Genomic DNA, 27,009 nt, shown 5'->3' with positions numbered 1-27,009 from the left:
TTTATTTGTAATTATCGTTAACTGGTAATTTTTATTGGACTTTTAACACGTTTTGTTTAGATGTTCGAACCAAGTATAACCGACCTGTCACTTCGTATGCTACCAACAAGTAAGACGACTACGCTTGACGAGATTGTTACATGTCCTGTCATCGCCAATTAATAAAATGATGGGCTTTTTGTTTGTTTCTTTGTTTGCCGATTTTAAGTGAAATAACTTGAAATAAGATACAAGAGAAAAAACAGTGTGTGAAAATCGCGATACGCAAAACTGTACCGCGGTTCGTATCGAGCTGATCAATTATCGCGGTATACCGGTATACCGGTTTATCGTTGCAGCACTAGTTACTACCATGCCGCAAGGTTGTTACCAGCTATTTATTAAGCTTGCAATTTTTGTTTGGCTATATATATATATATATATATACATACACACACAGACACACACACACGCATATTTAATACCCCAGCGGTCACTCAAAACAGGGAAACTATTTTCCTTATTTTCTCAGTGAGAAATATTCTACATTGGTCTAACGAACAATACTATTGAACAATTTGACGCTTACAAACCAATGACTTTGCCGGTACTAAATATGAAGTCATCACGATTTGACAAACACACAAAATGACGTCATGTAGTTTAAATAGTTTGCGTTTACGGCTCTGTTTTTGGTGTTAAATTTATAACAAAAATGCCATTTTAATGCAATTCATTATAGCTTTTGAAGCAGAATAAAGAGAACTTGTGTTGTTTAGCATTATCTATGAACGTGATTAAATTACAACGTTATAGTAATTCTCAGAACAGTGCTTAAAGTGGTTTACATCGTTTCTATACAGGTTGGCCTTTGTGCATGTGCGTGGAAAATAAAGGTTTTTAGAGAAAAAAAAGCTGAGGTAATAAATAGAATAACAAACTCGGTTCCAGTTATTATCAAATGCTTGTGATATTAGTTGTACTGGTTGATACAATCTGGTGAGTGGATCATTTTGATTATTAGGTTATCAATTACCTAATAAAACAAGTTAACAATCAAAAGTTGTAGTAGTATTGTTAAATCAGAACAGTAAAGTAATACACAGTTATGATATAATGAAGCATTTTTTAAAATCTATAATACCTTAAAACTGATACATGAAAATACACACTTATACTTTCTAACATTATTTATCATCGGCTACTTGAGGTCAATCATTTGTTAATTCTGGCATAAAGACTTACTATACAGTTAATATATATATTTCTAGTCAACTAAGAAAATGAACAAATAAATAATTAAAGGCTGAATTACTACTTGTCTACTTCTTTCTCATCAGTCACTAAATCCTCATCACAGATGGATACGCACTTGTTTTGTCTAGAAACATGTCACTCAATCTACATCTTCAGTTCAGTTCTTCCATGTATGAATCAACATACGTCGTCTTAAGCTGGAACTCTGTGTAAAATATTTTGTGCACACTTCACATTTGAAAGGTTTCTCACCAGTATGAATCAACATATATCGTCTTAAGCTGGAACTCTGTGTAAAACATTTTGTGCACACTTCACATTTGAAAGGTTTCTCACCAGTATGAATGAGCATATGTCGTCTTAAGCTGGAACTTTATATAAAACATCTTGTGCACACTTCACATTTGAGAGGTTTCTCACCAGTATGAATCGACATATATCGTCTTAAGCTGGAACTCTGTGCAAAACATGTTGTGCACACTTCACATTTGAGAGGTTTCTCACTGGTATGAATCAACATATGCTTCTTTAAGTAGGAACTATGTGTAAAACATTTTGTGCATACTTCACATTTGAAAGGTTTCTCCCCAGTATGAATCGACATATGCTTCTTTAAGCTGCAACTCTGTGTAAAACATGTTGTGCACACTTCACACTTGAAAGGTTTCTCCCCAGTATGAATCAACATATGCTTCTTTAAGTAGGAACTCTGTGTAAAACATTTTGTGCATACTTCACATTTGAAAGGTTTCTCCCCAGTATGAATCGACATATGCTTCTTTAAGCTGGAACTCTGTGTAAAACATGTTGTGCACACTTCACATTTGAAAGGTTTCTCCCCAGTATGAATCAACATATGCTGCTTTAAGCTGGAACTCTGTGTAAAACATTTTGTGCATCCTTCACATTTGAAAGGTTTATACCCAGTATGAATCCACATATGCTTCTTTAAGCTGATACTGTGTGCAAAACATTTTGTGCACATTTCACATTTGAAAGGTTTCTCGCCAGTATGAATCAACATATGTTGTTTTAAGCTGACATTCTGTGCAAAGCATATTGCGCACACTTCACATTTGAAACGTTTCACCCCAGTATGAATCAACATATGCTGCTTTAAGCTGGAACTCTTTGTAAAACATTTTGTGCACACTTCACATTTGAAAGGTTTCACACCAGTATGAATCGACATATGCTTCTTTAAGTCGAAACTATGTGAAAAACATTTGGAACAGACCTCACATCTGAAAAGTGTCATGCCTGTATGAATCAACATATGTAGATTTAAGTGGGAACAACGCTTGAAACATTTTGTGCACACTTCACATTTGAAAGGTTTCTCCCCAGTATGAATCAACATATGTTTCTTTAAGCTGGAACGGTGTACAAAACATGTTGTGCACACTTCACATTTGAACGGTTTCTCCCCAGTATGAATCAACATATGTTTCTTTAAGCTGGAACTGTGTACAAAACATGTGCACATTTCACATTTGAATGGCCTCTCACCAGTATGAATCAGCATATGTACTTTCAAGTGGGAACTCCGCCTAAAACATTTTGTGCACACTTCACATTTGAAAGGTTTTCCTCCAGTGTGAATCTGCATGTGTCTTTTAATGTCAGGCTTGGCTGAGAAATCCTTTAAGCACATTCCACACCTGAAAGGTCTTTCACTAGTATGAACATGCATGTGTTTTTCTAGAAGAGACTTGCCTTTACAACTCTTTGAACAGACTTCACATTGGAAACACCCTTTATCCCTGAGCGACATGTTGGTTTCCAGATGCAGGTCTTCAGCTGACGTTTTCCAGACTAGAGTCTACTCTGTGCTCAGTAAACATCTGACATGCCTTCAAAGTTGCAGTACTAGTATCTATACAGCTAGCACTGAAATAGAAAACGACTAATGAATTGATATAACAGAAACAAAGTAGGACACATACTTTGGTGGCACATCGTTTTGACGCCATGCACATTCAGTATGACAGGTGCACACTGGCGTTGGTGACAGTTTAACGTTATGCAGCGATGGTGGCACAATTTTCAAATCATGTACAATCAGTCTGACGGTGTCGGTGTCACGACTAGTAATCATGGGTATGGAAGAAAATAAATGTGTGAGAGGTGAGAGAGAGAGAGAGAGAGAGAGAGAGAGAGAGAGAGAGAGAGAGAGAGAGAGAGAGAGAGAGAGAGAGAGAGAGAGAGAGAGAGAGAGAGAGAGAGAGGGGGGGGGGGTGCTCAACATTTATCACTTTGGTTCTACTGATGTGGCGATCAATTATAAAAATCCATAATTCGTGGAGTGGTAAAATTGATATTTGTAATTAATTTTCCAATTGACTTGATGGAATTAAATAATGTAAATATGTTGAAGTGTTTGCTTTCAATAGTACTTTAAAACAATTGTATAAAATAATTATGCAATATTAAACGTGAAAACAAGCATATGAACAAAATTATAAATCAAATTCCCTAAAACAAATGTTGATAATTTAATTCTAAAAATTCTCCGTACCCCCAGAAGAAAGAAACTGTTTTTACTTAAGTATAACTTAAGTTTACGAAACTGACTTGGCTAAGTTAAAAACTTCAGTTGCTGTTTATCAAACAACGTAAGTTAACCTTTACTGAGTCAGAACCCCCCCCCCCCCCCCCCCCCCCCCCAACTTACGTCCATGGTCGTTAAAGATGTATTTCCTATTTATAAACATCACATCTTATTAAAAAAAAAAAACCTGCGCGTGCTGTAACCTCACCGTGGTGCAGGGGTGTAACATTCTCTTTGAGAATGGCCAATACAGCACAAATTGAAGTTTAGAGTAAAATTCAGTGTCCGTAAAATTCTGTGATATTTGTATTTGTATTTTTGCACAGTTCTTTACACTTTTTTTTTTAAACCTTGAATTTTTATATTGATGTTGATCATCACTTTATTTATTTGCATTACCATAGTTTGACACCCAATAGCCGATGTATTTTTCGTGCTGGGGTATCGTTAAACATTCATTCATTATTTATTTTAAAAAAACGAAATTCAATACAACAAAAACATGAACACAAGCAACAAAAGCAATGTATTTATTTCTAACTAAAGCGAATGATAAAAAATCTATCAATAGAATGTAAGTTAAATCTATGACACTATGGTATTACCTATCCTTTTATATGGGTGTGAAATATGGGGCTATGAAAAACGGATATTATTGAAAGTATACACACACATTGAGACGTTTAGTCCCTGTTAATAAAGGCATAGCCAATACTCATGTTATATGGAGAACTAGGACGTACACCACTTAAATTAATTATGCAACAAAGAATGATTAGTTTTTGGACTAGAATTGTATCTGGCAAACAAACAAAACTATCTTTTTATTACATGAATTTATGTTACATGATTCTTCCCTAAATGGACTCAGCTATACTTGGATGCAACATATTAAACACTTATTTAACAGCCTAGGTATGACAGATACATGAATCTTCCCTAAATGGACTCAGCTATACTTGGATCCAACATATTAAACACTTATTTAACAGCCTAGGTATGACAGATACATGAATCTTCCCTAAATGGACTCAGCTATACTTGGATCCAACATATTAAACACTTATTTAACAGCCTATGTATGACAGATACATGAATCTTACCTAAATGGACTCAGCTATACTTGGATGTAACATATTAAACACTTATTTAACAGCCTAGGTATGACAGATACATGAATCTTCCCTAAATGGACTCAGCTATACATGGATCCAACATATTTAGAGAATAACTAACGAGCTACGAGGAATTACGGATTATCTGTCCCGAGTGAATTAATGTTGTAAACCCGAGCCTCTGGCGAGGGTTTTACAGTATTAATTCACGAGGGACGGCTAATCCGTAATTCCTCGTAGTGAGTTAATTATTCTCTTTATTACCCATTGTCAATCTATAACGATTTTAAAAGTATATTTATGTTCTCGCTGCTGTAACAACTAACAAGCTCTACCAGCCATAACAATATATTCATATGCGCCGTTAGCGGTGCACACCCAACAGTATCCACCAAAGAACAGTTGCCAAAAAACCCAGTCAAAATAATAAATAAAATTTTTTTTTTAAACATTTGTACGTTTTGATTTTTAATTCCGTAAATGTTCGTATCGTAAAAAAATATTTGAAGTTCGTAGTAATAGTTTGACCGATGAATGGAATCATGAACGAACAAAGATTAGTCCCTGCAGTATTTAATTGCCAATCAAATCTTGTCTTTTTAAAGCCTGCCAATCAGTGACTGTAGAAGCAATCTGCACACTGTGCAGAGATCGAAAAAATATTACCCCGTATATTTGAGCCCATATGGGTAATAATAAACACTTATTTAACAGCCCAGGTATGACAGATACATGAATCTTCCAAGGATTCTCAACAAAAACCTAAGTTCTTAAAAAAATCAAGTTAAGACAGCATGGCCAGTATCGTAAACCGTGGAACAATAATATTGCAATTTTGTCTGCAGAGAAAGATAACCTAACACTAGAGAAATACCAGGGCACAATATTTCACGCGAACCGCCGTTCTCTTCGCGTGTCGGTTACGCAAAGTTAAATTTACGTGAACCGCAAACTGGTTACGTCATGGCCTGTAAATGTTCAGAAATTAAAACTTGCAAACTTCACGATTACAGGACGTTTATTCACGCAGACATACTAGTATTTCGACAAGTGTTTTAGGCTGAATTTTAGATACTCGATGCGCAGCAAACCCGTAAACAACGTTATATTGCAACAGTTGTAATTTGAGAGCAGTTAAAGTAAATGCTCAGTATAGAGTCGAGCCAAAAGTTTTAAAGCAATGTGCTCAGACCGGTGGGGACGGCTAAATTATCTGCTGCTATTTTATCTCTAAAGGAATATATGTAGAAATAATATTGGATTGCCCATAATTTTACACATGTTAAAAAAAGTTTTAACGTAAACAGGAATCCAAAAGTGTCTCAAAAAATTTAAAATACTAACATCACACAATGAGCTTTAAAAAACCAAACATTTGGAACGTATCTGTAGTATAGAAGTATCATCGATACAGTGAAAGTAGCATAGCCACCGCAAAACGGAAAAAGGAATCCCTCGAAATAATTATGTATATATTTCAAAGGCGTAGCGCCCATTACGCACAGTATGCATGTGCGTAATCCAAAAACAAAACACGGGAATAGGTCGAGGCTGTCTGTAATTGTTCTATAAAATATCCTCTTAAAATTGACTCGAAAAAAAAGATTTAAAAAAAGAAAAGAAAAAAAAAGCCTCCGAAAAGGCTCAGATTGCATCTACAGACGTCCCAAGTTTCAAACTTTTCACACGCTAAGAAAATGTCTGGCTACGCCCCTGTATTTTATTTCAGTACTGTGGCTGATATTCAGTTCTTTTATAATATTGTTAACTTTAGCAACCATTAAAGACATTTCTTTTTTGTCAAATGTTTTCTTTTGTATTTGTTTTAACTTTGTTTCAGCTAAAAACTATGTATTTAAAATATAATTTCAACGTAAATTTGAGGTAACCGATCAGGTAACCCACGGGTTACGCAACTATAATTCACGTAACCGAACAATTGGTTACCTAGGTAAAAACCACGTGAACCGACTTCCGGTTCCCTAAGATTTCGAAATATTTTCCCCTGAATACCTCTCCATGCCAGGAAAACTGTAGATCACCACACTCAAATTTATAACATGGAATTACTACCACACAATTGAAATAGCAAATAACAACACCGTAGGAAATCGATTATGCACACTATGTAACTCTAGTGATATTGGCGATGAAGATCATTATTTATTCTCTTTTGAATTCTTTAAGGAACACCGAAAATTATTCCTAAAACAATAGTTTTTATGAAAACCACAGTACCCTGAAATTTAAAGAATTACTGACAAGTAATAAAATAGGTGTCCTAAGAAAAAGTCGGTAAATTAATTACAATAATTAATGATAAATTAAGAAGACAGTAGATATATCTGTATCAATCTATACCACACTACTGGAAGCATTGCATTGTATTGTATTATTGTACATATGCATTTATATATTATATTCTTATACGATTTATTGTTTAATAGTCTCCTGTAAACCCCGTCCTATCTTGGCATGTCGAACAGTGTTGTTCATGTTTCCCCACATGCCGTTGCCTAACGGCCTGGGTGTAATAAGGTTCTGTTCTGTTCTGTTGTAAAAGATGTATTTCCTATTTATGAAAACAAATTATTAGAAAAGGAGAAATATTTTTTTTACAATTAACCAAAACATTTTATTACTTTACTTATTTTTTAAATTAAAAATTATTTGAGTATTTTTGTTTTTCTAAGTAATATTTTCTATGTAAACAGATTCAAACGTCAATTCAATTAATTAAACAATTGTCAAAACAAATCTCGCTTGAGAAAATATCTATACATTTTTTTAAACAATTTAATGGAATAGACCCTAGTTTTTAAACACTAAGGCATACTTTTCACCTAGACGTTAGTTTCAACCCGTAACAATGGGCACTCAGTTTGGTTAATGTAGAAACCTGTAACAAATTTGAATACAACAGAGTAAAAAACAACAAAGAAGAGTATGTCACGTTGAAATATCCTCAAAAAAAGACTAAAACGCGACTTCATCACTGTTACTCCTCAGACGCACGTGCGTTTTTAAAAATATGAAAAATGCATTTTGTGGTATTAGAAACACCAGGATGACCGGAAACACTTCGGATGTCCGGGAATGGATCATTTAAACAATAGAATATAAGTACGGTTGACTTTAGTGATCGCAAACGGACCCAATGGCGATAAATATGCCGTAGTGTTTAAAAACTTAATTTTTTTTTAAAGCTGAATTAATGCAAAAAAGACGCCCTTTCCCCCCCATCACATAGTGGCTAGATCAAAGTGCTTTCTTTCCTATATACAGAACCTATAAAGACAATTTGCATGCCACGGCTGTGAGATGGTACATATAAACAGATTCCTTGCTACTAATATTTAACATTGGCACTTAATATTAAAGCATAGGCATGGTCAGACATGTGCAGGCGTGGCGAAGGTAAGTGAATATTTGTGGAGGGGACCAACTGGTTGAGATTTTTTACGGGAAAATTGAAAACTATATGTTATTAAATGCACTTTCTGGAAATATACAAGTAAAATTCAGAGTTACAACAAAAAAAAGAGAAGATAAATGCAACTAATTCCCCCCCCCCCCCCCCCCCCCCCCCCCCCCCACGATGTAACATTAATTTTGCCAAATTGTTGGATCAATGAAATAATTACTTACAATGAACAACTGTACCATCCAATCAAATATCTTTAACACAGGCTTAGGAATTTTTTTTTTTTTCAATTATCATTATTATTATTAAATTTTTTTTGGGGGGGGGGCACACAAATACAAGTGCCACAACCCCAACCCCCTGCTTCCTACGCCAGTATTGAATAAGAAACAGTCGAATTTCTACGAAGGACTTTGTATTAAAATGTAGCTGAAATCTTTTTTGGTAGCACATGGCGGAACATAACCCAGTGGTAAAGTGTTCGCCTCATGAACGGTTGGTATAGGATCGATCCCTGTCGGTGGCCCATTGCGCTATTTATTGTTCCAGCCAATGCACCATGACTGGTATATCAAATGTCGATGTATGTGCTGTCTGGGATGGTGTATTTGAAACACACTTTGCTACTAAGGGTAATATGTTGATGGTTTCTTCTTGAAGACTATATGTCGCAACTACCAAACGTTTGACACGCAATATCCGATGAGTAATAAATCAATGTGATCTTGTGGTGTCGTTAACCAAAACAAACTAAACTGGTCTTATATCAGCCATGTTTAACTCGAGACGATAGAACTGCCATCGTTGCTGTCTATTCATCTAAGATTATGTGTTTATTCTCGGAACTGGCGTGACGTCACACGGCCTAGTTGCCGATCATCCAGGTCTTTGGGGGTGAAGCAAAGCCTTAGTGATTACTGTTTTACAAAGAATAAAGTTCTAATATTAACGTTTTGCATGCCTTGCATATTGTCATTTATTTTCTGTAGCTAACACATAGTTGCAGCATGTCTTATGAGTAATGCTGCAACGATAAACCGGTATACCGGTATACTGCGATAATTGATCAGCTCGATACGAACCGCGGTACAGTTTTGCGTATCGAGATTTTTATACGCTATTTTTTTTTTCTCTTGTATCTTATTTGACTTGAAATAGGCAAACAATCAAACAAACAAAAACCACATCATTTTATTAATTGGTTATGACAGGAAATGTAACAATCACGTCAAGCGTAGTCGGCTTACTTGTTGGCATACTAAGTGATAGGTCGGTTATACTTGGTTCTAACTTCTATACAAAACGTGTTAAAAGTCCAATGAAAATAACCAGTTAACGATAATTACAAATAAATGTTTTGTTACTTACACATTATCATTCATTGTTCATTTACGTTGGAATACGGCTACGGCTATCATCTTCAAAGAAATAAACCAACAAATGAGAATCACACTTCGCTGTTTTTCACTGAACTCGGAATACTCGGTCGATCTGCCGAAACATTTCGACTCAATACGTACATTTCCGTGTCAAGCGAGCAGCAACGGAAAAGCCCGATAGTAAGGATTTCCGAATGTGACAATTTATAAATAGTTTGACACCGTCACACCGGTGTTCTAGTAGACTAGTTGTGCTGTTACGCAGATAATGTAATGAGAATTACTCCATAGTTAGTACATTTTATCAGTTAGGTACCCTTTGCGGTGTTTAAGGTTGTTGCAAAGATTATCTCCCTTGTTTTGACCGCGCATCACCGCGCACTGGCTGATGAGCCACGATAATTCAAATATATAGCCATTTAGCCCCCTTCACGGTGTAAGTTTGTGGTTTTATTGAATTTTATATGTTTACGAGTTAGTTTAGGTGTGTTTTTGTAACTTTGAAACATACTTTTTTTTCTTCTTTTTTTTGCATACTGCAATAGGCAAAACTGTCCAAATGTTCACTATTTATTCGTACCATTTTCGAGTGGACAAGAGGTTTCGACCCCATAAAACAATTATATTTTAGCTTTCATCGCACCAAATTAAGCCAAGTTCAGGTTTGATTATTAGGGATTTAATTTGATTCTGTGTTCTCAGTGCAGATACTTTTGTTCTTTTATTGATTCAATTTTTTTGTATTTGTATTGATTCTATCCCTTTGTTGTACTTTCAGTCTTTTACCACACACATTCACGCATCTGTACATATCGAAGTGAATAAAGGGTTAGCTGTCTGCAAACACTGTCGTTTATATGTGAGGCAGAACACTAGTATTGTGTTAAAAAATAAAAATATGGCCTAAAACATTTAGCTGGACAGCTGAAACAAATAAAGATCATTAAAAAGTTATGCCTTCTGTTTTCATTAAAAAAACAAAACCCATAAATATTAAATTTAAATAATATCAACTATATTGCAATACATCTTGCAATACAGTTTCTTATATCACTATAAATATAGCAATACGGTTTTGACCATATCGTTGCACCCCTACTTACGAGTATTATAGCAGCTTGGGTTGAAACGAAACAAACGGGAATCTGAATTAGTAGTCTATATTTATTACCGACGTGTTTCCGTATAGCTTGTATGTCGAGGCAGATTTGGCAGAATATAATTTTTGTTCATGCAATCATCAGGTAATATTAATTATAAATTTTAACAACTTTGAAATGATAAGATAATTATTAATATTATAATAATTATGATGTGGGCTACAAAATATATGAGTTGTATGTGTAATAATAAAATGTGTACGCATGATTCAAGATCATTATTTTTATGATTTAACATAGGCTAATTATTTTATGTCATACGAGTCATGAAAAACCACCACGTCAACATAGTCAGACGGAGAAATGACGTGGAGGCAAGGAATCTCGTAAAAAAACAGAATCCAACCTGGTGGTGCATACTGTCAAAACGAGAAGCGTTCCAGCGTTCAATCAGTTCCAATGACCGCATACATCCCAGTATAAAACTTCACTTCGCTGATAAAAACAACAAAAGTAAAGGATCCCCAAGTCGAGCCGCGAAAAGCACGTGCAGTGTGCACAAACACGTCTTACTGCGACGAGCTGCAGACTGGGAATGATCCACCCAGAAGCGGTGTCTGGTCTCTTTTCGAAATTTATAAAACGATATATTTTTTTAACATCATGATATGATCTATGCAGCCAACTGCACAACATTTTTTTAGGCATCTTTGCCGTTAACTGCTGTAAATGATAGACGAAAGTTGCCTCAATTCACTATCAAACCATAGGTAACCAAGGAAAACCTTCACCGCGTCACATGATAAACAATGGCGGCCAGGGGTTGAAGTACCCGTATGTTCGGTTCCACGAATTTTTAAATTTCCGATATTGCATTCCACTCAGTCCGGGGGCGAGGCGTAGCCCAGTGGTAAAATGCTCGCTTGATGCGCAGTCGGTTTGGGATCGATCCCCTTCAGTGGGCCCATTGCGCTATTTCTAGCTCCAGCCAGTGCACCACGACTGGTACATCAAAGGCCGTGGTAGGTGTTATCCTGTCTATGGGATGGTGCATATAAAAGATCCCTTGCTGCTAATCAAAAAGAGTAGCCCATGACGTGGCTTTCAAACTTTCAAACTTTATTTCGATTCACTCAGGCCGTCAAACGACAGCATATGAGGACATATTTTACAATAGTTATTTACAGTGACAAGATGACAACAGGAGTTCTTCATAGAATATCTATACAGACAAAATTCAAAATAGCTATACATGTGTATACACATTTTTAAAAGAAGACTCATGGTGACAGAACATTTAAATAAAGCAGATACATTTTTATAAGTCAGTTTTTTAAAAAGTATAAAATGATATTGAAGATGTTTATCTATGGTTTACTAAATTTACTTGTAATTTCAGTGATTAATTTTGACAATTTACGGAGAGTGTTTATTCTATTACAATTAAACAGTTCTTTGAATTTAAGCGTGCTAGGTTTTTTTAATAATAATAATGGCTTTATAAACCTTTTGCGTGTATTCATAAAATAATTACATTTAAATAAGTAGTGATATTCATCTCCAATATAATTTTCTTCGCACAATGTACATAATCTATTTTCGACTGGGATGCTATTCCAGTGTCCTGTTTCTATGGGTAAATAATGATTACATGTTCTGAATTTCAGAAGGTTGATCCACAATTTTTCGAGTAATTTAATAAAGTATTTTTCCAAATTTTAAGTTTGTTTAAAAATAGAACATGTTTTGTCTTTGGATGTAGACTCGATGTTGTTATGCCATGTTTGTAGGTACTGGTCTAATTGCCTTCGTTTAACATGCTCAGATAGTATTTTTACGGATGGGAAATTTTTCGACACAAATATCGGTCATGCCTAGGTTATTTAACAGGTGTATTAAATTTTGTAGCCAGTTATAGCTGTGCCCGTTTGCAATAGTCTTTTATCATATAATTAAGAATTAAATTAGTGATTTTTGTAGATTTACCTTTAACTATACGTGCCCAGAATGCTATAATTCTTTGATCTATAACTAGTTTTAGTGGTGTTCTACCAACTTCCCCATATAACATAAAAATAGGCTTACCCTTTTTTACTGGCAATAATCGTCTAAGAAAGTTTATATGAATATTTTCTATTATGTCCACATTTTCGTATCCTCAGATTTCACAGCCATACAAAAGTATTGGGAGGACCATTGAATAAAATAATTTAAGCTTGCAATCAATTGGCAAATTATTATGCTTGGCTTTAGATAAAATAAAATATATTGCTTTAGTTGCACGCTGAAATTAAACATAGTTTTGTTATTTTAAATTTGTTTTGTTTAGTGAACGTTAAACCTAAATATTTGTATTCTTTAACATTTTGAAGAGACTTATCTCCGAGAGTAAACTTTTTCTTATAGTCATTTGCATTTCCATTAAATATTATTATTTTTGTTTTTCCACTGTTTACTTTAAGTTTCCATTGTTTGCAGTATTCCAAAAAGACATTTAGATTTTTTTGCAAATCGTGAGCATTGGTTGCTAGTAGTGCAGTATCGTCGGCATATAGGAGACAAAGTGGATACCGATGTCTAGATGTCTAGAAAGCAATCGTGGTCATCTATAGAGGTGGCTACCCCTGAGCAGTTAGAATTTAGTATGTGGTTTTCTATGTCATTTAAATAAAGTGAAAATAAGACAGGTGACAAATTTTCACCTTGGCGGACTCCGATATTGCAAGAAAATAATTGTGAGCATTCGTTATTTAAACTGATACAGGATTTTATACCTTTATATATTTTTTGGATAATGCTAAGGGATTTGCCATTTATGTTATAGTTTAATACTTTTTGCCAAAGGAAGCTTCTTGGTATCGTATCAAATGCCTTTTGGAAATCAATAAACGCACAGAATAATTTCTTTTTTCTTCTTTTTAAAATTTCGATTAACGAATATATATTAAACAGATGGTTGGTTGTGGAGTAGCCTTTTCGAAAGGCAGTCTGGGCTTGAGTTAAGATATTATTTTCTTCAAGGTAGTCATTTAGTCGCTTATTTAGGATCGTTGTAAATAGTTTTGAGCTACAGCATAATACGGTTATTGGTCTATAATTTTCTGGCATAGAACGGCTTCCTTTATTTTTAAAGATTGGCTTAATCATTCCTATCAGCCATTCATTTGGGAAAATACTGTTATCTAGTGTAACACTGAATAGTTTTGTGTATATTGGCAACATTTTGTCCCCAGTAGATTTAATGTACTCATTTGTAATATTATCAATTCCGGAAGCTTTCCATTTTTAAGTTGTTTTATTGCATTTTTAACTTCTCTTTCTTCAAATGGTTTATCTAGAGTGTCATTATCTAATTCGAAAGTTTCAAAATCTGTATCTTGATTTATATCATTATCCATAGAATCTCCTTCATTTACTTTTTCAAACAAATTGCTATGTTCGTTTAGTGATGGGAAATTATTATTCAGTTTTTGGTCTTAATAGAAAAAGAAGAAAGAAAAGTTTTATTTAATGATGCACTCAACACATTTTATTTACGGTTATATGGCGTCAGACATAATATGGTTAAGGACCACACAGATTTTGAGAGGAAACCCGCTGTCGCCACTACATGGGCTACTCTTTCTGATTAGCAGCAAGGGATCTTTTATTTGCACTTCCCACAGGCAGGATAGCACAAACCATGGCCTTTGTTGAACCAGTTATGGATCACTGGTCGGTGCAAGTGGTTTACGCCTACCCATTGAACCTTGCAGAGCACTCACTCAGGGTTTGGAGTCGGTATCTGGATTAAAAATCCCATGCCTCGACTGGGTTCCGAACCCAGTACCTACCAGCCTGTAGACCGATGGCGTGCCACGACGCCACCGAGGCTGGTTGCTTTTAATAATAAAAAAAAAAAATTGGGTATTTAATTTCAGATCGAGCATTTGTTTTTCTGCTTTGTATAAAATTTATGAGCTGCATTTTCTTTAAATAAATATTTCTTATATGATCTGCTTGCGTTAATTAATCTCTGAGGGTTTTTTTTCACTTTTATATACTGAATGTTTTCTTTGCCGCATGATATTTTTTTCTAGAGACAAAACACGTGCTAAATAGAGGTCGCTTGGTTTTAAATTTAGTCGGTGCACGAGGTATTTATCATTACCTATTCTACCATTAGCTATGTATAGGTTATGTGTTTTACACAGGTTTAGACGCCGTGTGCCATGACTATTTATACTCCCTGTATCTTGACTTACTCTATCTTTTGGGACATTACATGATTCTAGTTCAGTTATATCATTAAAAACATCTATTATGTCATTATTTATGTTATAGGGGAGATCAGCTTCTTCATCAAGTGTGATATAGTCTGGCAGGCATTTTGTTCTTGCATTAAAGGGACATTCCTGAATTTGCTATGTTATAAGATATTTCCGACTAATAAAATATTTCTACGATTAAACTTACATATTAAATATGTTTTCTTGTTTAGAATATCAGTGTCTGTATATTCAATGTGTTTCTGGTCGTCTTAATATTTGTAAGGAGCCCAAACACCGGCCACGGTGGCGCAGTGGTTAAGCCGTCGGACTACAGGCTGGTAGGTACAGGGTTCACAGCCCGGTACCGGCTCCAACCCAGAGCGAGTTCTTAAGGGTTCAATGGGTAGGTGTAAGGCCACTACACCCTCTTCTCTCTCACTAACCACTAACCAACTAACAACTAACCCACTGTCGTAGACAGACAGCCCAGATATCGGAGGTGTGTGCCCAGGACAGCGTGCTTGAACCTTAATTGGATATAAGCACGAAAATAAGTTGAAATGAATGAAAAAGGAGCCCAAACTGGATTCTGTTTTCAAATAATTTTGTATGTATACGAAAAAATTATATTTTAGGAAATAAAATGAAATTTAACCTATTAAAAATATTAGAACGATCAGAAACACGTTTAATATACAGCCACTAATATTTTATGCAGAAAAATATATTTGATATACAATTACAATTGTTAAAAAGGCTATATTAGTCGATAACACCGTAAAAGCTGCAGCAAACTCGGGAATGTCCCTTTAAAATCATCAAGTAACATCAATGGACTTCCTAATTTTGTGTGCTGATTTATTTCATATTCAATAATAGTAAATGTAATTTCCTTGTAATAAGGGGAATTTATTGGGGGAATATAAAGTATACCAATCAACAATTTTTCATGTAGGCCTATATTCTCACTTGGGATTTGGAGCCAAGATACAAATTCTGATTTGTCGGTGACATCAATATTGAGACTGCATGGTGACCAAATCATCTTTGATAGCAATAACTATGCCACCAGAGGGCCGTAGTTTGTGTTGGCGGTTATTCCGGTAAAAGGTATAACCAGGTAGAAGAATTGAAAGTTTATCTGATTCATCCATTTTGGTCTCAGTAAAGCACAAAATATCATATTTGATGACATTTTCAACAAATTCAGGTATCAATAATTTGCTTCTGAGCCCACATACATTTAAACTAAGAAAATGTATAGATTCCATATTAATTAATTTCTTTTGCTGGTCTGTATTTATTGTATTTCTATCTGGTTTATCGGTATTAGTAGACACATTGTCAATAACACCAATGGGTGGGTTGTCAGTATGTGATACAAAGTTCATATTTGAGAAAGATATATTTGCAGATTTGTTAGGATGGTTGTCATTTAGTATACCAGAGTTATTATTTGAAATATTGTTAATAATATCACAAGCATGGTTGTCGGTAGTTGTTACAGAGTTGGTAAATGAGGTAAGTACATTTTTGGGAACATCTCTGCAAAAGTGCTCAACATGTATCACATGTATCATTACTAATAACATCATCACTAGAAAGGTTATCATCATGTGGTACACAGTTCATAACTGGGATAATTGCATTTCTAAAAATATCATTGGGATGTTTGTCATCATGTGATATACAGTTAACACTTGGAAAAAGTAGGTTGTTACTAGTAATAGCATCACTGGAATGATTATCACTATGTGTTAAAGAATTCATAACTGGGGTATGTACATTTCTCAAAATATCCCTGGGGTAATTTTCATCATGTGATATACATTTTACACTTGTTAAAGGTAGGTTGTTACTAATAATAACATCATTATTGGAATGATTATCACCATGTGTTACACAGTTCATAACTGGAGTGAGTACATTTCTATAAATAGCATCAACATAATTATGTTACAGAATTCATAACTGGAGTATGTACATTTCTAAAACAATCATTGGGATGGTTATCATCAAGTGTTATACAGTCCATATTTGAAGAAAATAGATTTTTACTAATAATAACATCATCACCAGGGTGGTTATCATTATGTGGTACACATTTCATAACAGGGGTAAATGCATAACTAAATATATCACTGGGCTGATTGTCACCATGTGTTACAGGAATCAAAACATGATTATTTACATTTCTCAAGATATCATTGGGATGAGTGTCACCATGTGTTATAGGGATCAAAGCATGATTATTTACATTTCTCAATATATCACTGAGATGATTGTCACCATGTGTTACAGGGATCAAAGCATGATTATTTACATTTCTCAATATATCACTGGGCTGATTGTCACCTTGGTGTTACAGGGATCAAAGCATGATTATTTACATTTCTCAATATATCACTGGGACGATTGTCACCTTGTGTTACAGGAATCAAAACATGATTATTTACATTTCTCAAGATATCACTGGGCTGATTGTCACCTTGTGTTACAGGAATCAAAACATGATTATTTACATTTCTCAAGATGTCACTGGGACGATTGTCACCTTGTGTTACAGGAATCAAAACATGATTATTTACATTTCTCAAGATATCACTGGGCTGATTGTCACCTTGTGTTACAGGAATCAAAACATGATTATTTACATTTCTCAATATGTCACTGGGACGATTGTCACCATGTGTTACAGGAATCAAAACATGATTATTTACATTTCTCAAGATGTCACTGGGACGATTGTCACCTTGTGTTACAGGAATCAAAACATGATTATTTACATTTCTCAATATATCACTGGGCTGATTGTCACCATGTGTTACAGGAATCAAAACATGATTATTTACATTTCTCAAGATGTCACTGGGACGATTGTCACCTTGTGTTACAGGAATCAAAACATGATTATTTACATTTCTCAAGATGTCACTGGGACGATTGTCACCTTGTGTTACAGGAATCAAAACATGATTATTTACATTTCTCAAGATATCACTGGGCTGATTGTCACCTTGTGTTACAGGAATCAAAACATGATTATTTACATTTCTCAATATATCACTGGGACGATTGTCACCATGTGTTACAGGAATCAAAACATGATTATTTACATTTCTCAAGATATCACTGGGCTGATTGTCACCTTGTGTTACAGGAATCAAAACATGATTATTTACATTTCTCAAGATATCACTGGGCTGATTGTCACCTTGGTGTTACAGGAATCAAAACATGATTATTTACATTTCTCAAGATATCGCTGGGCTGATTGTCACCATGTGTTACAGGAATTAAAACATGATTATTTACATTTCTCAAGATATCACTGGGCTGATTGTCACCATGTGTTACAGGAATCATAACATGATTATTTACATTTCTTAAGATATCACTGGGCTGATTGTCACCATGTGTTACAGGAATCAAAACATGATTATTTACATTTCTCAAGATGTCACTGGGATGAGTGTCACCTTGGTGTTACAGGAATCATAACATGATTATTTACATTTCTCAAGATGTCACTGGGATGATTGTCACCTTGTGTTACAGGGACCATAACATGATTATCTACATTTCTCAAGATATCACTGGGCTGATTGTCACCATGTGTTACATGAATCATAACATGATTATTTACATTTCTCAAGATATCACTGGGCTGATTGTCACCTTAGTGTTACAGGAATCATAACATGATTATTTACATTTCTCAAGATACCACTGGGATGATTGTCACCTTGTGTTACAGGGACCATAACATGATTATATACATTTCTCAAGATATCACTCAGCGGTTGGAAAACGAAGTACTAGTAAGCGTTGGAACTGACAGAGTAGGAGTTGGGGGTTTATCGAGAGCTACATACACTCAGCAATGGGGCACGCGGAGGAGGGGGGGGGGGGGGGGGGGCTCTATGGGCCCTGAGTCTTGTTAGTACCACAGAAGTGAGCAATGTAGTCTACTTGTAATGCATATAGTTGGTGAAAATGTTGGCCCAAGAATAGAACAAGTATGACTGAGTGGTTTTCCATTTTAAAAACAAGATATTTTCCGTTTCATGTTTTTGTAAATTCCGTTTCATTTCCATTTCAGACTACAATATGCAATTAACAATTGAATTAACACAAGTTGTGACAAATTAAAGTCTGAACCAAATTGTTAACAGCTACAATAAATTACTCTCCTACCTTTAATTACCGATACATTCCCCCCCAAATTTTGTTTAGACACAAGTTGTAAAACAAACAAACATTACAGTGACACAGATTCCACATACGAAACTGTAACGATGTTGCCAGTGTCGACTTCGCCCAGGTAGCAAAATACATGCAGTTTTCTGCCGTCTGACATTTTATTTCTTTATATGGAATACTCTTCAAGAGGGGTGAAAGCCTCCAAAGTATGTGTCATAATTAATATAAAATAAATGATCTCTAGTGGTATCATTAATAATAATAATACTTTTGCCAGCCTCGATCAACATGTTTTTCTATAACCTGTCAACCTTGCATATCAACTTACACAAATTTACATAGAAGCTTCAATACATACCTTATTGTAATTTATGAATTCATAAATGAAATGAATGTCTTTATTTTATCTGTTGACGTAAACATCCAAGAATACTTTGAATTTCACACCGAGTGACACAATGCAAAATGGTAGTTCACCAAGGTAAACATCTACGGTCCGTTTTTTAACATTTTGACATTTATTGGACCCGATGTTTACAACTTGAACAGCAAAAACAAGCGTGCAGTTTCCGCCCAGATTTCAGGCGGAATCGATACAACCATGGAATTAATTATTTCGTGGCGAAATATGAGATGTACCAATAAATATAAACATTATAAAGAAAACTTCCCGAGTCACGTTTTACGCATAAATAGACAGTTTGTCCAAATAGTAATCCTGCATTAATCCAATTTTCAGTTACGAACAAAATCTCGAATATTCCCGCCGGCCATTGTGAGCATATTTAAAATGTGATTGAAAACTGTTGGTGGAATCGGATTATTTTTATTATTATTCGTCTCGGGTTCACGAGTTTATTCCACGATATTTAATGGAATATCACGTTTAATAATAATAAATAAATAAACTTAATTAATGAATAATATTTTTTAAAAATCAATTAATTGATAATAAATTAATAATAACAATTAATTTTAACTGAATAAAACCCCTAAAATAACTAATGACCAGTAATTATAGCTAAAAAAAGAAATGAAATTAAAATAAAAAAGAAGAGAAAAAAAAAGAGAAAAACCTTTGAAACGCATGTAAGCAATGGCCTGTAATAATAATATTTAAAAACAATTACTAAAGGAAATAATAATTTTGGAAAAAGTAAATAAATGAAGGCCTTATAATAAGTAATGACCTGTACTAACAATCATTATTTTTTTAATAATAATAAAAAAGAATAATACACCCCAAAACTTTAATGTGATAATATTATTAACAATGCATATAATGCAACCCACACAAAGCACATATGTAGAAACAAAAATAACAAAATAAATAAATTTAATAATCAATTCCATTCAGTTCCGCAATATTTCTTTTTACTGGGTGTACGTAAAATGCTTGATACGAATAATTCTCGTTCCGCAAAATTTTCATTCCGCATTTTCGATGTGCCAGGATAAAAATAGCTTTCAAATGTTTAAATGTGTCGTCTTCAAACATCTAATCCTGGAAAGGTTACCAAAGGTATTGTACTTAATATTTTTGTCTAAAATTTATTAACATATGTTGTTGTACGTGTCGAGGCTCTTAAATAAAGCACATATGCCTGATTTTATTAAATCGTGATTGCAAATGGAAAATTCGATCCAATGGATAAACGTTACGGCACAGCAATAAACATCACAATAATAAATATCGTGCCGGAGACGTTTATCTTGATGAACTATGCAAAATGGCTGCACACAGACTTTGAAGATTGTATTTACAGCATGGCCTATTTTAGCTATAGTCTGTTTCAAAATTATCATTGATTGTTCTATATGTCTAACGAACACTATTTGTGCTCATTTACAGTTAATAACAGACAATTTTTGTTGAATAATGATCAAATATGTTTACATTGACTTTTTTTATATTGTCATTTTGTGTTGTCCAAACTAAGGAGCATGAAACACCATTTATATGTATTTCATTTGCACAATCTAAATGTTTCTGAAACAGACTATAACAGGAAGTGTTTGTTATTTAGAACTTACAAAAGTCGGATCCATTGTTTGTTGCTGTTTTATGTAAACATTAGCAACAGAAGTGGTTGTTTTACTGTTTGCTGCGCAGACTTATGTGCCGCCATGCAGGCCAGTAAATGCAGGGGGGGGGGGGGGGGGGGGGGGGAGAGAGGTCCCACTAAAGATGTGCTCATTACTTGAGTTTAAAAAACATTAAAATTAAAATAACTTTAGTTGGAACACGTTTATTGTTCCATTGTACTGTGGCGGTGAAACAAATATTTTAACATTAAAATATAACACAAATGCTTAGGTGCGCAGACTTAGGTGCCACCAGTGTAATAAAATTAATATGACGTCGCCGTTATTTGTCATTAAATCAAAGTAAGCCTACTTATTAGTAGCGAAAAATCACATCAGGAGCAAAGGCTACAATTATAATAAGTACATAAAGCATGATTGTCCAACGATTAAGTGCACTGCACTTAGGGTTCACAAAACGTAAACATTTATTTTTTCATCTCTGTGACAGTTTAACGTCGTCTGCAAATTGAAGTATGCGCATGACACAGCGGAAATAAAGTAACATTGCAACGTTCAGCCAGCCGTTTTTTGCTAAACGTTTGCAAACACATTTTGACTGGTGGTTCCAGAAATGGTCATTCGGTTTAATGTGTAGCGTAAAAATCTGTCTTTCAAGACGAGCGTTAGCGACAAACCGCTGGCTAAACTTACTCCTGGAAAAAAAACCTGTCCCATCTGCGCAGGCGCAACAGATTAAGCAACCCCAAATTCAGCCAGCAAACGTTCCGCTAACGTTCGCGAAGTATTTGATTGGTTCCCTATGCCACATTTTGATTTACCGTGAAACGCATAATCCAGTCTAGCGTTTGCCAAGTACTGCGCACGGGTCAATCGTCAGTTTACAGAGTGTGGCAATAGGAGAAGCCACGGTGACGTCATATGTTGTGATCACGTGGTACCGCGTGAGCTCTGGTAGGCAAGAACCACTGTTGACATTAGTAGTAATGAACAATCGAATGTTTTTTTCGTCAGTTAAATCAGTGTAGACTAGTTTTGATGAATGGTATTTTGTCATGGTAAATTCATACGTCGTTGTTAGCCGCACAAATCACTGTAGGAAGGATTGTGGAATTAGTTTCACCTATTACTGGAAGCGAAACGTCGAACAGTAAGCTGACAACAATCAACTTTGGCTATCCCACAACGGAGATCGTCATTTTATACAAGGTTTGTTGTATGTTATTCATTCGTAATACTAGTACACGTAGAGTATTTTATTGAAATGAAAAATTGAAAAGATAATAAAATTAAAATGAAAAAAACAACAAAAACCCACCACCAAACTGACATGGAAACGAAGATGCCCTGTTGACAGTACCCAGTCAATCTACAAACAACGTTTTATGTAACTTTGTATTGACAGATCCATTATAGTGGGTAAAAAAAAATCTGAGTGTATTTTATATTGTATCATGCCATAAAATATGTAGGTGGCTGGAGTATTTATATTTATAATTAAATAACAGGGAGCTATGTGTGTGTGTGTGAGAGTGAGAGTGAGAGTGAGAGTGAGAGTGAGAGAAATCATGCTATAGTTACTAATACTAATATTTACACAATGTAAAACTTTCATACTTATATCATAGAAAATTAACAATTTTGATATTTTTTTCTAGATGTCAATGATCCCTGTTTATGGAAAAAAAGAGAACCGGCAGCTCTTGAATGGAATAAGGGCCTTTCAGGATGAATTAAGGGCCTTTTAGGGTGAATTAAGGGATGCTAAGGAGAACACTGGTATCAGATTCGGCGTTTCTTTTCTACGGTATCTCATGTTTCTGTGCACAAGAAGGATACCAGAACTTTTTTCACCGACTTTCCAAACTATGCAACATTATTGGGGCTATTCAGTATGTGATGATGACATTGATAACACTTGGACGTAATCTTTTTTTTACCACAATCTCTATTTTCTAATAAAAACAGAATTTACAAAATCAATAAAATTATATCGAGAAACAATAGACAAGGCATATTTATATAAAAAAAATTATCATTATAAACTAATGATCAAATGATATTTGCATTGTGTTAATTTGTGTTTTAAATTAAAACATAAAAACATTTTATTGTTACAATTTATCGTAGTTGTTTTAACTGTTTTTTTATTAATCAGGTTGAAAGTGAAAGCCTTTTGAAACTGCCTCTTGTCAAAGGTAACCGACAGTTTGGGATTTGAAAGGAAGGAATCTTTTATTTAACGATGCACTCACGCCATTTTAATTACGGATATATGGAGTCGGACATCTTTAGGGATCACACAGATAATATTAGGGAGGAAACCTGCTGCTTTCCTATTAGCAGCAAGGGATCTTTTATATGCAGCAGCCCACAGACAGGATAATAAATAGCATAGCCGTTTTTACACCAATCGTGGAGCACTGGCTGGAACGAGAAATAGCCCCATAGGACCACCAATGGGAATCAGTCATAGACTGACTGCGTATTAAACTATGTCCTGCCCCGCATGGGATTAGGTGATTAAAATATTTATGGTAATTTATATATATATATGTATGTCTGTCTGTCTGTGTGTGTGTGTGTGTGTGTACTTGGGGGACCAAGTAAATTTAAGGTGTATCCCGTTTAGAAGACTAAGTTCTGTACTAATATTTAAAAAGGGACTATGTAGCTAGAGGGACCAATGTATGCATGGTCATGGAACAGGTACTGAAACTAAATTTAGTATCCTCCATTTTAATACAATGTGTTAATATGTATCCTATGTCAGTAACTTTAAGGAATATAGTTTTAAAGTTTTGTAAAGTTTTCTAATAAGATACTTACTTGCTTAAACTTTATTGTTGGTGAAAAGCCTTACAAATGAACCAGTAGACAAGTATAACACATCAGTGTTGTCTACTGGTTCATTTGTAACAATTGTTCATATATATATATATATATATATATATATATATATATATATATATGGGGTATTTAAAATTGTTTAAAGAAATAATTTCCTTTAACAAAGTGTAGGCCAATTATTTCTTTTAAACAGTTTTAAATAAATATAGGCCGACTTTTTTTTTTTATATTATTTTTATTTGTGTGTGCGCGCGCTCGTTTGTAATGCTTTACTTGAAATATGGACCAGACGTTTTAAAATTACATGGACTAAAAATATTTATTCATGTGAAAAAAAAGAAGAAAAAACAAGGAAGTTTGCTATAGTTTTGAACTCGGTCAATCGTCAAATTTTATGGGTGAAAAGAGTACATGTATCTCCTCCATACAGGAGCTATGTAGAATAGCGTTCCCGTGCTACAAGCAGTAATTTAAGCACATGTTTTGGCCATTGTCGCTAGTTCGCTTCGTTACTAATGGCCATTATGATTGACTTCTGCCTACCAGATGCGCGCGCATGCTGATACGTGACGTCACTTCCCTAAACACATGGCTTCTCCTATAGTAAATAGTATAAATTTTTTGAACTTCGCGGAAAATCGTAATTCCGTTTCCAAATGAAAATTCCGTTTCACAATGGGAATTCCGTCCGTTTTGCGCGATCGTGGAAAATCACTGGGTCTACTGTGCTCATGAATCAAAACAAAAAATATTTTAAAAACAAAGGTAATGAGCAGTAATGGACGCTGTATACTCAGTTTTCCTGAAGAAATTAACCCATAGAAGCAGAGCTATACATTCAGACAAGAACCAAGAAAATATGAACTGGAGTCGGTGCAACTGTGGCGAAAATAGAGGTCGGAAATGAGGGTAGTAAATGTCGCATGCGACGCGCCACGCCTTGTTTTGCAACCACTGTCACTGGGACGATTGTCACCTTGTGTTACAGGAATCATAACATGATTATTTACATTTCTCAATATATCACTGTGATGATTGTCATCTTGTTACAGGGGATGCGGGCTAAAACGGCACCGTGCCAAAATGGCACCAGGCGAAAACGGAACCATTTTTTCTAAAACGGCACCACACATTGGCGAAAACGGAACCTCACATTGGCTAAAACGGCACCAAAACATATGGTCAAAACGGAACCATGCATTGGCTAAAACGGCACCACGAATGATTAATAAATATTAGTTTCCACGAATGGTTAATAAATATTAGTTTATAGCTTAGTATATAGTAGTAGTAGTAGTAGTAGTATTGTTGTTTATATTACTGTTATTAATATTACCGTATTAATAATAAAATGTTTTAAATAATGGGTGTTCTGTTTTCACAAATATTATTATTGTTCCCTATATTTGTGGTCATTCTGCAAAGAACCATTATTATTATTATTATTATTATTATTATTAGCCTATTAGTTATATTACTATTATTTACTTACTCCGTTACCAACAAACAATAGGAATTTAATGCCTGATCTTGGCCGGCTGTATTACATCACATAAGATGCAATGCGCTTTGTACGCAGGTGGCATTCTATTCAAATTCTCCACAGTACCCTAGGAAATACTTCGTTCTGTAACTGAGTAAGCAATAACGGTTGATGCTCACATGTACAAAGAAATTAACTGATGTTGGCTTTCTTTTCATTCGTACTCAAGTATGAGTTGCGTTTAAATATGGTATGTCTTGTGTCAGTCAGGGCACATTCAAGTACGATCCAACATGCGGCATCTTTGCATTTTATGCAAAAAAACAATGTTTAGAATGTATAGAATGTATTTATTTATAAGATACACAACCCCACATGTATAAATTTAAATTAAACAATTGATATATAATCTTACAAAAACAATAATAAACAATGCCGTGCAGACAAGCAAAATAAAAGTTACTATCGACAAAGCAGTTTAAATTTTCTACAAGTAGGGGCCTATTTAATTTGTTTTGTTATTAAATTTATTTCGAGTCACTGTTCACATGTTGTTTCATCTTCTTGGTTAATTAATTTACAACGTTTTGCTGATAATGTGACCTGGAAACCTAAACTTCATGAATACGTATCTTACTCCAACTTGGTAGTTGGTGGAGAGCTATACCTAAACATTTTGTAAGCCCCACGATAATTGAAGACGTTTTGTGTGTGCTGTTACGTTTTACCCCCCCCCCCCCACCCCCTCCCCCCCCCCCCCCACCCCCCCCCCCACCCCCTCCCCCCCACCCCCGTTGACAAATGGCGTCTGCTTCAGTTATAATGGATAGACAATAACAAACCTGTTTGTGGAATGTAGCACGCGAAACAATGGTCCAGTCTTATTATTGTCATGATGGTTTTAACAGTTAAAATTAGTTAATACCTATGTGTCTACGAAAAAGAAAGTTTGGTGCCGTTTTGGTACGGTGACGTTTTAGCCTGATACCGTTTCAGGAATCATAACATGATTATTTACGACAGCGGGTTTCTTCTCTCAATATATGTGTGGTCCTTAACCATATGTCTGACGCCATATAACCGTAAATAAAATGTGTTGAGTGCGTCGTTAAATAAAACATATCCTTATATCCACTCAGTCCGAATCAGTGTTTTATTTTGGTTATAAGTATACAAGTATAGCCCGAAAGTAAATATCAGTTTGTGTATAAAATGATAAAAACACTCGTATCATCATCATATCATCATACTTTTTTTCAACATACCCACCTGATACTGAATCCTTGCTTTGTGTTGCTAATCGCAGAATACAACAAACTATACAAATAAACTAAATTCAAGAGAATCGAGTCGACACAAAGGAAGCGGAAAT

At 34.8% G+C, this 27,009-nt stretch overlaps 1 protein-coding gene across 1 annotated transcript; it reads right to left on the bottom strand.

Annotated features, from left to right (window-relative positions):
- Positions 1–930: 930 nt before the first annotated feature.
- On the bottom strand, positions 931–27,009 carry LOC121386871 (zinc finger protein 99-like). Its single transcript, XM_041517900.1, has 2 exons — positions 26,907–27,009; positions 931–3,126 (listed from the first exon to the last, which is right to left on the bottom strand). The coding sequence occupies exon 2, from the start codon at positions 3,008–3,010 to the stop codon at positions 1,610–1,612; it is 1,401 nt and encodes a 466-aa protein (XP_041373834.1). The 5' UTR covers positions 3,011–3,126; positions 26,907–27,009; the 3' UTR covers positions 931–1,609.

This window comes from Gigantopelta aegis, chromosome 12 (assembly GCF_016097555.1).
Source record: "Gigantopelta aegis isolate Gae_Host chromosome 12, Gae_host_genome, whole genome shotgun sequence".
NCBI lineage: Eukaryota > Metazoa > Mollusca > Gastropoda > Neomphalida > Peltospiridae > Gigantopelta > Gigantopelta aegis.
This window is presented reverse-complemented; position numbering and strand designations above follow the sequence as displayed.